Raw genomic sequence first — 14221 nt, 5'->3', positions numbered from 1 at the left:
TGGGAACTTATTCTGACAGAATCCTTTTCTTTAAGGAATCCAAAGGCTGTCTGGCAAAATGACACCTGTAAAAATAAAAATAAACAGTCTAACTGTGTTTCAAAACGTTTACATGACTCAAAAGGACCCCAATAGGAATTTAGATTGGGCATATTTACTGAAACATTTGCCCTTTCACAGCAAAACATTGTCCATGGATATTGAATAAATAATGAATTTTCCAAAAGCATTTTCAACAAATTTACTCAAATTCATGAATCTCCCAAACCTGGAAAATAGGGTTTTAAATGTCAATGGCCGTGAGAACCCAGTAAAATGTACCAAATGATACCAAGATCCACGCACAGCCTGGTTAGGTGCTGGTAGATTGCAGGAACATACTTAATTAGCAAAAATTGAGATAGTTCTACCGCACACTGTTTTTGACGTTTACTTGATTTTATTCAGAGCGAACAATGCGTTTCGCATACAGCGTCCTCAGGTTCTCTCATGTGAGCATATGTGAGTATGTGTCAGGAATCTGAAATAGGGAAGAGGACTACAACGTTAAGGCTAATGAGATGGGAGAAAGATTCAAACAGAGGGGGTACAGTCAGGCTCTTATTGATATAGCTCGAGAAAGGGCCAATCAGAAGGATAGAGGAGAGCATCCTCGCCCTAGACAACATAATCAAGAAAATAGAATTGTGTTTGTGTCAGAATATTCTACGTCTTCGAGACAAGTCAAAAAGATCATAAGTAAACACTGGAGAATCCTAGAATGTGACCCAAATCTTAACCATTTGTCTTCTTCCAAACCTCGTTTCTGTTTCAAAAGAGGCAGGAATATTAGAGACATGGTGGTTAGTTCCGTGTACCAGGAACCCACACAGACAAACTGGCTTTCTCAGCAAGTCTATGGGAATTATAGATGCGGTAGATGTGCCCATTGCGCCAACACTTTTGACACTAAAACATTCAGCCACTCACATTCTGGACGAAAGTACAATATCAAAGAATTTATAAATTGTCTATCTACCCATGTCATTTATGTACTGATATGCCCTTGTGGCCTTATGTATGTTGGACAGACCAAACGCAATCTCAAGCTGAGAATAGCAGAACATAAGGCAGCCATTAGAAACAATAATCTTGACTATGCCATTGCTAGACATTACACAGAAAAAAAGCATGGTTCTGTTGCCTCACTCAGGTTTATTGGCATTGAGAGGATACTACCAAACCCTAGAGGTGGTAACATAGTCAAACAGCTCTTGAGAAGAGAGGCCTTTTGGATAAATTAACTGTCCACTCTTGAACCCCCTGGTATGAATGAATCACAGGACTTAAGCTGTTTTCTGTAAATATGAGTGTATAGACAATGGGGTATTGTCCACTGGTTTAGCTGTATTCGTGGCATTGGGGATACATTGATGATACCTGTGATCTATATGTACTTTTCTGCAAAACTCTTTGCTCATGTTGGACTTTTGATGACGCTATTTTTGATGATAATTATGTATACATGTATATATTTGATAAGAATTGTGTATATATTGTATATCTTTGCGGACATGTTCTATATCTTTGTTAATTGTTGATTGTATTTAACCGTTTATGGGAATGTTCTTGAATTTCCCCTTGAGGATCAATAACGTATCTATCTATCTAATATTGGATATTGGCATTTGAAATGGACGTTACAAACAACCGGTCATGTGACTAGAAGGTAATTAAGACACACCTGAGAGCTCAGACCATACCCGAGCGAACCTGAGGACGCTGTATGCAAAACGCGTTGTTCGCTCTGAATAAAATCAAGTAAACGTCAAAAACAGTGTGCAGTAGAACCATCTCAATTTTTGCTGTTCCAGTATAATGTACATTAGGAATTCAATTAGTAATGTTTCCATTAGTGGCTACCCTACTGGGTACCCATCTTCCCCTGGGATGAAGAGATCTCCCTATGCCAGTGTGGTCACAGGAAGATTTGGGAGATGGCCTTGCTTGGGTTCTTCAGTAACCCTCATCACCATTTTTTCATAACCTGCAAGTAATGTAACATAAGATGAAAGGTTTCCCTGTTTAATTCCATTATTTTTCTTATTTCATTTTTTTTTTTTTTTTTTTTTTTTTTTAAAGTGTCCACCTGAATACTAACTAATATGGAGAACATCCCTGTTGCAGTAAACACGAAGACCATGGAGCCTTTACGGATATCTTAACATTTATTTGCACATTCAGAGAAATCAAGGCAACCAGCACAGAGACATAAACAGACACACAGACAAATAAATCAAAAGGCTGTACCTGCAATAATATTGGAAATTGCTCACAGTAAAATATTGCACTGACAGTACAGTAATCTGCATTTTCATTAAAAGGTGAACCACATGGTGTCAAACTAAAAGCCACTGCATCTTCATACTGTATCTTTTTTCCAGAATATCTTGATCAACTAAGAGCTCTTTGTATCACATGCGCCAGTTAGAAGGACAAGTCTATCAGCCGCGCCTCATGCGCCAGTTAGAAGGACAAGTCGATCAGCGGAGCTTCATTCACCACATTTTCCTTCTTGTCATCAGGACTCCATTTTATGAGCGGTGAGCTGAGGTCAATTAACTGGAAAGGAAAGGAGTGACAGTGAGATCAATCAGCAGAGACAGTGAAAGGCACTGCAGTAGGGCATACTAGTACTGGACACTGACACGGGACCTACAAACCACACATGTCAAACTGCTATGGTGAAAGCACAGACCCTGAATTAGGCAGGCTGTCTATGCCCGAGTTCACTGAAACCATACAAGACATGTTTTTGAATCGTGTAGAGGAGTCAATCCCACCCACCTGATGTCCAGTGGCCTTGATGGAGGTTGTTCTGATGAGGTCGGGGGTGTTGGACAGGTCAATGAGGAGCTTCTCATCAGGGGTCAGTGTAGGAGCCGGCAGATCCATCAGTAGGACCTACACCAAATAAATTTACTTCACTGATAGAATGAAAAACTCAATACTCCGACATGCCCAACTAGGCCGAGATGCCAAGATAAGGACTCATGGCAAATACTAAAAAAATATACTGAAATCTCTTATAGTTTTTTTCGATTTGGGGCCGTATATTTTCAGTGGCACAAATAACTTAAAAGGAATTATCTGGAGTAAAATGCACTTTAGATCAATTTCTGATCAAATCAAATTGATCTAAAGTGCATTTTACTCCGGATAATTCCTTTAATAATGTTGGTGGGAAGTTGTGCAATACCTCCGTCATCTTCTGGCCCTGGGTTACATCCAGCTGAGTCTGGTCATTGGTCTTCTCCTCCTCTGGGACTGACTGGGGCTCAATGTTCACCAGAAGCGGCTCAACCGGCTTGCTGACCGGCTCGTTGACCGGCTCAGGGACCTCTGGGGCCGGGTCAGAGGGTGGCGCTGTCTGGGACTCGGCGTCCGTCTCCAGGGAGATGATGAGGGAGCCGCCGAGCTCTGGCCTGTCCACACCAGCAGGGTCATCACTGGACTCCGCCTTCATAGCCTCCTGGGGGCCGAGCGGAATCTCCTCCGCTTGTGATGGACTGTGGAGATGTAAGAAACCAAAGGGATGTGACCTCACTCTACAAATAAAATGACATGCGGACTGCTAATGGGGCAGAGTGGCAGACGGTGTTAGATTGATGCATATGACAACACGTGCAGTGTCAAATCAACACGCTATCAAATCAACACACGTGCAGTATCAAATCAACACCCTATCAAATCCACACATGTGCAGTGTCAAATCAACACACGTGCAGAATCAATTCAAGACACTATCAAATCAACACACGTGCAGTATCAAATCAACACACTATCAAATCAACACACATGCAGAATCAAATCAACACACCATCAAATCCACACACGTGCAGTGTCAAATCAACACACTATCAAATCAACACACGTGCATTGGCCATTAATGGGTGCCCAGGTTGGCAATCAGTCAGGCAATCAACCAGGCAATCAGTTATTCCTATTATTATACTTATCATTAATAGAATAATTACAACTCCTCTCCTCTGAAACCCTCCCTCTCTATGTTCCAGCTTCTCTCCTCCTGGCCCAACAGCAAGCCAGCCTTATACATATGCACACACACATACATCCTCACAACCCCTCACCCCCCATCCCCACCCCCATCCCAACACCACCTCATTCACACTCTCAGAGCTACCATCCGCACCCCCCCCCCACCCCCCCTTTTCATTCTGGTCATCAATTTCATCCCTGATAATCATATCTGTAATCATCCTGGACGCTAATCATCCTTAGCCTTTCTGTTATTAATGTTATGTTGTGTTATGTTTGTGGAAGCCAAGTCAATGTGATGTCTTGTTAAGTTACAGTATGTGTTTATGTAATGTACATCTGTTTGTCGTATGTAGTATTCTTGTGCATGTCGTAGTGTTGCATTTTCTGTAATGTCAATGATGTTTGCAAATAAAAAAATAAATAAATTTTTTTTTTTAAAAATCAACACACGTGCAGAATCAATTCAACACACTATCAAATCAACACACTATCAAATCAACACACGTGCAGAATCAATTCAACACACTATCAAATCAACACACTATCAAATCAACACATGTGCAGTATCAATTCAACACACTATCAAATCAACACATGTGCAGTATCAATTCAACACACTATCAAATCAACACGTGTTCACGTGTACTTCTATGTTAACTTAACTTGATGAAAAGGGAGACTATGTGCCCTGCTTTCTTCTAGGCATCATGCCAGTCAGGCTATTAACAGAGGTAGTGGTGGTGGCCAGCTAATGACCAGCACCATTACAATCCATTTCAACACACTGTGAGAACAAGTGCAGTGTAATGGTGGTGCCTCTGGTACCCACCTCTTTAAAAGGGCCTTCCTGGAGGGGGCGTGTAAGGACTCTGTTCTCTGGAGAAATCTGGGCTGGGCAGCACTCTTGGGCGTCTGTATGGGGGCAGCAGAAACACGGCGGCCGCTTGGGGTGGGCAGTGCAGACAGTCTTCTCATCTTGGACGGAGGCAATAACTTATCTCTGTCAGCAGAGGGCGTCTGGAGTCCAGCAGGGTGTCCTGGTTTCAGTGCTAAACTGAGGACAGAGTTTCCACAGTACATTACTCAAACACACGTGAGCGCGACGGATGCTAACAGACTGAACAGGCTTCTTAAGAGAGCCAGCTATGGCATAGGAGGTGCAGTACAGTTAGAAATGTAATAGTACAGGGGCTAAGGCCAGATTTTTACCTGAATCGTTCAGTTTTTGCAGAAAGCACGAAACTTGGTACAGGTATAGTACTACCCCTAGTGATCAAAAATTGAAATGGACCCCAACACATAGCGCCCCCTAGTGGCCCCTATCTTGACTTCAAATATGGCCACCAAAATATGCCCTTTTTTCTACATTTATAATGCTATGCTGCTTTTAACACATAATGACATGTCTACAGCCATCTTTCAGCATTATGAAATACATTATGAGACAATCATGCATAATTAAAATGGCAGACATTAGATTAGATTTTAAGGAAGTAGCCATACATTCTGACACCGAGTCAAAAACTGGGGTGCGTTTGGGCTATGTGTGAAGTTTTGACTGTGACTAAACCCTGCACTTGCCTGGGCTCAATCCTTCTAATTTGCCCCCTAGAGGCTGGCATGCTAGCAAGGAGGCTAAAACCCTTGGATGCTAGCGTCTGTCAAGTCTCTTAAAAAAAAACATATGCTGCCTTTTGGGAAATTAGCCATTTTGTCTTCTATCCTAGAGTTAGATAAATTAGTACATACACCCAGTCATAGTTAGATAAATTAGTACACAACCCAGTCCAACACATCCTACTGTTAGCCTAATTCAATTGAGGTGGGTGGGGCCAATTAGCATATGCTAAAGTTTCTTTTAAGGCTTATAGTGATTGTTTGAAAAGGTCTATTTTGTTTTATTGTAGTTTAATATATTGCATCCCATAAAATGATGATGCCTGTCAATGAAGCTAATTTAAATATGTAATACCTTATGAGTTTAGCTCCCTCCTGACACATTAGGGCTTATGCTAGTCAGTGAACCAGCACTTTTAGGACACTTGCTAGTGCGTTCAGCGCCAAGTCTGGTGGAAACACCAAATGCTGAAGACAGGTAAAGTTGAGTATCGTCCGCATAGCAGTGATAATCAAATTCATGGGAGCGAACGGTCACACCCAAGGAAGTGTGAAAAGAGAGAAAAGTAGGGGCTCTAATACTGATCCCTGATGCACACCTGTGGTGAGGTCATGTGCCCTTTATGGTAGGATTTAAACCAGTCAAGGGCTTTCCTAGACATTCCAGTTCATATAGTGTAGAAAGGAGAATGTCATGGTTAACAGTATCTAAGGCTGCAGATAAGTCTAGTAGAATGAATACTAATGACTTAGCAACTTAGATGAGGACTTAGCTACTGTCAATGCTTCGGTCACAGACAGAAAAGCAGTTTCAGTAGAATGACTCTTGAAAACAGACTGCATAGCGTCTAGCAGGTTGTTCTGATATAGTAAGTCCAAGACTTGCTTGAAGACCATTTTCTCCAAAAACTTTGACAAGAAAGGAAGAAGGGAGATAGGTCTGTAAAAACAGGAATGTTGGAGGTGGTGGCAAATGATACATTTTTCATCTTTATCCTCCTTGACTGATTTTTCACTAGTTTCACATTTGGCTAGGGTCAGTGTCACTACTGGTAGCATAAGCCAGTACCTGGAGCCTACAAACGTTGCACAGGTAGTCCAACTCCTCCAGAATGGCACACCAATACGTTGCATTGCCAGAAGGATTGCTGTGTCTCCCAGCGCAGTCTCAAGAGCATGTAGGAGATTCCAGTAGACACTTGCTCAAGGAGAGCTGGGCAGGATGGTAGAGGGTCCTTAACCCAGCAGCAGGACCAGTATCTGCTCCTTTGTGCAACAACAAACAGTAGGAGCCCTGCCAGAGCCCTACAAAATGACCTCCTCCAGGCCGCTGGTGTGAATGTCTCTGACCACACTGTCAGACTTCATGAGGGTGGCCTGAGGGCCCGATGGCCTCTGGAAGGACCTATGCTCACTGCCCAGCACTGTGCAGCTCAATTGGCATTTGCCATAGATTACAAAATTGGCAGGTTCGCCATTGACGCCCTGTGCTTTTCACAAATGAGACCAGGTTCACCCTGAGCACATGTGACGTTTAAAGATGTCTTGGAGAATGTAATGCTGCCTGCAACATCATTCAGCATGACTGGTTTGGTGGTGGGCCAGTGATGGTCTGGGGAGGGATATCCTTGGAAGGACACACACACACACCTCTACGGGCAAGAGAACTGCACCCTCACTGCTCTTAGGCATCAGGATGAAAACTTCAGACCCATTGTCTGACCCTGTATTGGTGCAGTGGGCCCTGGGTTCCTCCTGGTGCACAACAAAGGCTGGACACATGTAGCGAGAATGTGCAGGCAGTTCCTTGAGGATGAAGGCATTGATACCATTGACTGTCCCCCCCACACTCCCCTGACTTAAATCCAATTGAACACCTCTGGGACATTATATTTTGGTCCATCCAACACCGCCAGGTTGCACCACCGACTGTCAAGGAGCTAAGTAATTCCCCAGGACACCATCCGCCATTTCATTAGCAGCATGCCCCAATGCCATCAAGCATGTCGGGGCCATACAAACTACTGAGTACCATCATGAGTTGCTGCGCTGAAATTCAAGCAAAATGGACTAGCTTGCCGTGTCATTTTTTCCACTTAGATTTTCGGGGGGTCTTTAAATTCAGTCCTCTGTGGATTGATCATTTTCATTCCCAAATAACAAAGTGGCATCCTTTTGTTCCTAACATATTACCCAGTCCATATCAGTTTGAACCCTACCTCACAGGATGCTCGTTTAACGAATCATGGCTTGGACATCTGTCCGCACCTCACTATCCCACCACAGGGGTCCCCCAGGGCTCAGTACTGGGCCCCCTTCTCTTTGGTATCCACAACACTTCTTTGGGACAGATTATACATTCGCACAGCTCCTCATACCACTGCTATGCAGATGACACATAGCTTTATCTGTTCTTTCCACCTGATGACCCCTTGGTCTCGACACGGACCACGGATTGCCTCTCAGACATATCTTCATGGATGAAGGCACACCACCTCCAGCTAAACCTCTCAAAAAACAAACTGCTGGTCCTCCCAGCTAAACCTACTGCTCCCACCTACTCGAATGCCCTCATACAGGCATTATATGCTACCCCCCAACCGTTGCGCTCTTCAGACATTGACACAACATTGTCTAGCTCTGCCACCGGTACGCTCAGGTCAATCCAAACTTTTTTCATCTGTTGTTCCTCGTTGGTAGAACGCGCTACCAGTTCCTACTAGAGCAGGGACATCTCTCCATCTTCAAAAAACTCCTGAAGACCCAGCTCTTCAAAGAAAATCTCTCGTAGCACTACTTACAACTAGCTAATTCTAGAACTTACCACCTGACTTGACTGTATAAAAACAGTACTCACTTATGCACTCTTCCCTATTGTATTCTACCTTTTTGAATTGTTTTAAATTGTTCTAGAATTGTTGAGAGAATTTTTTTAAAAGCATTAAACTGTTTACCAGGTTGTAAGGCGCTTTGACTAAAAATGCGTCAGCCTAATGATATCCAGCATGATGTTTTTTCCCCATTGAAATCTGATGTGTTTTATTTTGTGTAAGTGTATATTTTTTTGAGCAGTGTATAGTAAGAGTTAAGGTTTGCTCAGAAAGAGAAGTTAGAATAAGAATGTATTGATGATGTAGGTAGTTACCTCAATTAACCAAGATGTAGAATAATTGGCTTATTTTCTTACACATAGTGGCCATATTGGAATCTTACCAGATTATACTTGATGGCTTGTATATTATTGAGGTTGTCATGTGATAAAATGACTGTTCAAACTTTTAAATTGTTTTTGAATGATATTTCTATCATGAATAACAATAGAGATGGTCTATATTTTCACATTTGGTATCCTCCATATTGGATTTCAAAACGGCCAACATCAAGTTTGTTTGGAAATCCTGTCAATAGCTTCCTTGACCCTAACAATTGAGTGTTAGAACTTAAAATACTTTTTTATCTTGTTTAATTTTGAAGTTGTATCAACAATTCTATTAAGAATGGTAGCCATATTTGAATTCAAGATGGCGGCCACTAGGGGGCGCTATGTGTTGGGGTCCATTTCAATTTTTGATCACTAGGGGTAGTAGTATAACTGTGCCAAGTTTCATGCTTTCTGCAAAAACTGAACGATTCCGGTGCTTAGCCGCTGTACTATAAAAGTTAATTTTTCTTTTACTTATTTTTACTTTTTATGTCTAGTTGTTCCCATGCACAGGAAGGTGGTCCTGTGACAGTCAAATTTCAAATGAACGAATAAAGTATTTCTTATCTTATGTTATAAACTTCTATGAATACACTAAATTCCCATGTTGGTGGGAACCCTGCTTACAAAGCCCATAGAACATGTAGTGTATGTGTGTTAGATGCATAATAGTCTGTAAAATCAAATGTACTTTTCCATACTGCAAGCTGACATTAACCGTTTTGGCTTCATTATCCGTGGGCCATCCGGAGATGCAAATGCTGGAACTACAAAACAGAGCAGAAATCAATAACAACCACACACATAAATCTAACAAACAAGCCCAGTAACCAGCACCACTGCTTGCCCATATGCACATTCTGTGAACGAGGTTTTATAGACATTTTCACTCAACAAACGGTGAGAATATATTATTCCATAAAGTGAAGCATTATTTAGAGGACCCAAATTGGTCACCTTCTGATCGATTGGGTCCTTTTGAGGGATTTGTGGGCGTTGCGCTGATGAGACCAGTCAGTCTGGAGCTGCCTTTGACCGCACACTCCGCCCTGGAGACGCTGGACGCGGGCGCGATGCTACGCCGTGCTGGAGTCTGGCGGGGGGTGGGGACAGGGGTGGGGTCAGGTTTCTTGCAGGGAGTGGACTTGACAGGTCGGGTGAGAGGTTCCGAGGGCTTCCGGCTCTGGACGGAGATGGACCTGCGGCCGGCTGCGGGCAGCTCTGGGGCTCGACTCATGACTGATGAGCGACGGGACTTGGCGGCGGTGGTGGTGGCAGCAGCAGGGACAGCAGGGACACAGAGGCCACTAGAGTTCAGTGAGGAATTCAGCTTCACTGAGAAAGGAACACACACACGATGAGAAAGGAACACGAACACACACACACACACACACACACACAATGAGAAAATAACAGACATGGCAGCACGCTGAGAAAAGAAACACACACACACGGCAGCAACAATGACCACGCTGGCCCCACAAACACACACATACAGACCCAATCCTGTTATTGGCACATTACTTGAGATTCTGTCTCACATTCATAAAGCCTGTTCTAATATGCAGGTCATTCCAGATGGATACAGATGTTTTGTTCAAAACAACACCAAAGCTCGTCAGTAGCTTGCTCAGGGTCCCTACACATAAAACGAAGCACCAACAACGCAGTTAGTGAACCCAGAGTTTATTACAGAAGACTGTTAAGAACACTTACCAACTGTCCCCCTACCAGCTCCTCCAACCCCAGCACGGAGAATAGATTAACCAAACGTGACAGTAAAACCAATCCTTGCCATACTAGGTTGGAGAAGCTGGTAGGAGGACAGTTGTTAAGTGTTCTTAACAGTCTTCTGTAACTACATTGTCGGTGCTTCGTTTTATGTGTAGGAACCCTGAGCAAGCTACTGAAGAGGTTTGGTGCTGTTTTGAACTATATTAATGGTTAAAAAATGCTATTTGGGAAGCGTTTAGCTCACCGCCCTTAGCTAATCCACTGTCTCATAGCATAGCATGGAGTGTATATTCCAGAGAGAGCTAACGTTAGGTAGAGGTCATTCTTTCCCGCTGGTATGAGCCATAGAGGTGAGGAGCAGCATGAATGGGGGGCGTGCTACCTCTGGGCATGGGAGACGCAGTGGTGCTACCTCTGGGCATGGGAGACGCAGTGGTGCTACCTCTGGGCATGGGAGACGCAGTGGTGCTACCTCTGGGCATGGGAGACGCAGTGGTGCTACCTCTGATCATGGGAGACGCAGTGATGCTACCTTTGGGCATGGGAGACGCAGTGATGATGGGAGACGCAGTGGTGCTACCTCTGGGCATGGGAGACGCAGTGGTGCTACCTCTGGGCATGGGAGACGCAGTGATGCTACCTTTGGGCATGGGAGACGCAGTGATGCTACCTCTGATCATGGGAGACGCAGTGATGCTACCTTTGGGCATGGGAGACGCAGTGATGCTACCTCTGGGCATGGGAGACGCAGTGGTGATGGGAGACGCAGTGATGCTACCTCTGGGCATGGGAGACGCAGTGATGCTACCTTTGGGCATGGGAGACGCAGTGATGATGGGAGACGCAGTGGTGCTGGAGTTGATCATGGGAGACGCAGTGACGCTACCTTTGGGAGACGCAGTGGTGCTGGAGTTGATGCTGGACACCGAGGAAGAGGAGGATGACGTGTTCCTCCTTCTGTCCACCGCTCTTTGCGTCTGAGCAACAGGAGCCCTGACTGAGGACGGTCTTCTGAGTGCAGGCTGAAGGAATATGAAGCATTACATGTAGTCAATCTAAACACAGAATGTTTTAATTGCACATTAATGTGATGCCATAATTATAGATCCAGGAGGCCTTCATTACCAATCTAAACCACTGGCATTTTGAACGTACCTCGATAACAATTCCAAACATTTACTTGTCAAAAAATGATTGGCTCCTTTTGTAATGGTAGATTTCCCAGCTTGATTGTGAAAACGCATGGCATGCTCACTTGGGATGAATAAGTCATCAATAAGAAAGTAAACACTTCAAGCTGGCATTGTGTAAGGATAGAGTACCTTGCAGGGCGGACAGATACTTCTCTTCCCAGTCAGGCTGGTGTTGAGTGAGGTGTCGCTGACATCTGAGGTGACGCTAGCGGAGTCTGAAAGAAGATCTTCAGTGGAGCCCATTCTGGTGGACGCTCTGCAGCTCAGGCTGCGTCTTGGGCCCAAGTTACCCTAGAACAACAACGCACAAAACATATAATATATATATATACATATATTATATATATACAAAATATAATATACATGTTCACAGGCAAACTTCATGATCATATCCACTACAGTCAGTTAATCAAATAGTTGATGACATTAGAGCTCCTACTCTGGCTGGAGGTTGCAGCTTGTGTTTGTCTGGTGGAGCAGGCCTCATTTTAACAGGCGTCTGTGTGGCCGCTGGGACAGTAGGTCTGCTGGGCAGCACGCTCCGAGGCCCTGCCAGCCCGGTCTTGCTCCTGAGCGCCATCCTGGGCAGGGCTGCAACGCCAGGCTGCCTGATGGGGCTGGAGGTGCTGAGGCGAGGTTTGCCAGGGCCAGTTGCAGCCCCAGCCCCAGCACCGGACCCTTTCACCTTCATCAGACGCTGCTGGATGGCAGGCGGGAGCTGCTTCAGCGGACTGTCCTGAATACAAAATGTCTCCCTTTTGATGGGGCTGAGCCTCCGTTTGGCAGCACTTTCTGCTGCAAATCTCTCCCTAGCTGGAGTGAATTCGGCCTCCTCCTCGAGGCGAGCCTCCTGGGATCTGGACGACCCATGCAGGCTGCTGTCCAAGTGGCTGACCACCAGCTGGGCCTCCTTGCTGATCTCGTCAAAGTTGTCCACTGTGAGGGGACTCCAGCTGGACTCTTCCCCCACCGATGGACCACTGCTGATGCTGTCCTTCAGCTGCGCCTCCACGCCAACGGCAATGCAGCGCTCCTTGTGCTGGATTGGACCAACAAAGACTTCATCTTCATCCTCTTCTCCTTTAGAACTGGAAAAGAAAAACAAAGTGTTCTTCCATGACCTGATTCATGTGCAAAAGTATTCATACACAGAAGAACAACCACGTTGCCAACTTTGTAGGTTATAAAACGTTTTTCATTACCACGATCATTGTTAATAAATGTTCTAATAAATGTACTGTTATGTACTGCATTAGTTATTGATTGGATAGAAAGGAATACCTCGCAGGTGAAAGTGAAATGTCAAAGTCAAACTTCTCATCGGCCACGGACACAAAGTCTGAGAAGAAAGAGTGAAAGTCAACATATCTGCATACTTCCAAAACGTGTATTTTATTCAGCGGTTACATTTTCAACTAATAAAGAAAGACGTTAACTAATTTCACCATAACTAACGTTACCCACCTTGCTCATCCAACGCAGCCATAACCCGATGGAAAACAGCCAAAGGTCGAAAAGAAAGGCAGCCTAAAATGAACCGAACAGATGAACAGCTGGCTTAACAACGAAGGTGTGATCATTTTCTTTTAATTATTGAGACCGCAACTGGTAGCCAGATAGTTAACCAACGCAACAAGTAACGATAAGGCTAGCTCAGTCTAACTTCTAGGTCTACATGTTAACTTTAACGGTAACTTACAAGCTATCAGTCGCCGAAGGCATCTAAACTCAAGCACACAACTGTGAATGCAATGCAACCTTACCGTAGCGGTCCTTGAAATACTTTTTTTTACATTAGTGAGGTCAATATGAGATATGTCTCAGTTGTATGTAACAGCTGACTCACCACGACTGAACACAGTTAACGTTAAGTTAGCTGGTAGCTCGCTTTAGCTAGCTGCTACTGGCACGGTACGAAATGTAGCTAGGACCTAACTGAACTGAAATCATTTTGAACAATCTTATGAACCGTTTCGAAAAGAGGTCGTGCAAACTAACTTTGGTCTACTTACGTAGGTTGTTAGTAACGTGCTACGGCAGGAGCACAATTTATTTTTAAAAGCAGCAAATACTGGCTGCGACAATTTATCCAGCAGACTTTGTTTTCTTAGGTTATCGACAGCAATCCACATTTCAAATTTCGTGACTGTCGCCCAAGGGTCACATGACGCAAATCTTGAGATCTTATTGGTAGAAAATTATTTTCTTCCGCTTTAGATCGTCACGTGTTCACATGACGTTTACGTCTAGTTTGTGTCAGGGAAGGACCATGAGAAGGACAGGACAGGCCTACAAAGCATGAAGAAAACGAATCGATTTTCCCTTACTACTAACATCAATCTAATAGTTATTCTGATAAAGAAAACATAGCAATTTGTATGAGCTAAATATGAATATTTTATTTCCAAAAAACATACACAACTGAACAACTTCC

The 14221-nt window shown here is 44.0% G+C and overlaps 1 protein-coding gene across 4 annotated transcripts; it reads right to left on the bottom strand.

The window, feature by feature from the left end:
• Positions 1–2188: 2188 nt before the first annotated feature.
• On the bottom strand, positions 2189–13941 carry gtse1 (G-2 and S-phase expressed 1). 4 transcript variants are annotated; one of them, XM_042110053.1, is made up of 14 exons: positions 13800–13941; positions 13252–13314; positions 13069–13126; positions 12227–12875; positions 11917–12078; positions 11498–11616; positions 11373–11425; positions 11235–11324; positions 9818–10195; positions 9552–9627; positions 4871–5095; positions 3239–3548; positions 2827–2943; positions 2189–2601 (listed from the first exon to the last, which is right to left on the bottom strand). In XM_042110053.1, the coding sequence occupies exons 2-14, from the start codon at positions 13271–13273 to the stop codon at positions 2506–2508; spliced, it is 2355 nt and encodes a 784-aa protein (XP_041965987.1). In that variant the 5' UTR covers positions 13274–13314; positions 13800–13941; the 3' UTR covers positions 2189–2505. The 4 variants fall into 4 exon arrangements, with proteins under 4 accessions (XP_041965987.1, XP_041965988.1, XP_041965989.1 ...); XM_042110054.1 differs by lacking the exon at positions 11235–11324 and having other exon boundaries at positions 11403–11425; XM_042110055.1 differs by lacking the exon at positions 11235–11324 and having other exon boundaries at positions 11403–11428; positions 11501–11616.
• Positions 13942–14221: the final 280 nt, after the last annotated feature.

The sequence above is a fragment of the Alosa sapidissima genome, chromosome 11 (assembly GCF_018492685.1).
Source record: "Alosa sapidissima isolate fAloSap1 chromosome 11, fAloSap1.pri, whole genome shotgun sequence".
Lineage (NCBI taxonomy): Eukaryota > Metazoa > Chordata > Actinopteri > Clupeiformes > Clupeidae > Alosa > Alosa sapidissima.
Note: the sequence above shows the minus strand (reverse complement) of the source record. Positions and strands in the feature narration are given on the sequence as shown.

Coding starts and splice junctions, on each gene's coding strand:
- gtse1 (XM_042110053.1), bottom strand. CDS start 13,273: ATGGCTGCGTTGGATGAGCAAG. Junction 11,426..11,497: donor TCCAGCATCAACTCCAGCAC/CACTGCGTCTCC, acceptor GTCTCCCATCAT/CACTGCGTCTCCCATGCCCA. Junction 10,196..11,234: donor TGCGTCTCCCATGCCCAAAG/GTAGCATCACTG, acceptor TTCCTTTCTCAG/TGAAGCTGAATTCCTCACTG.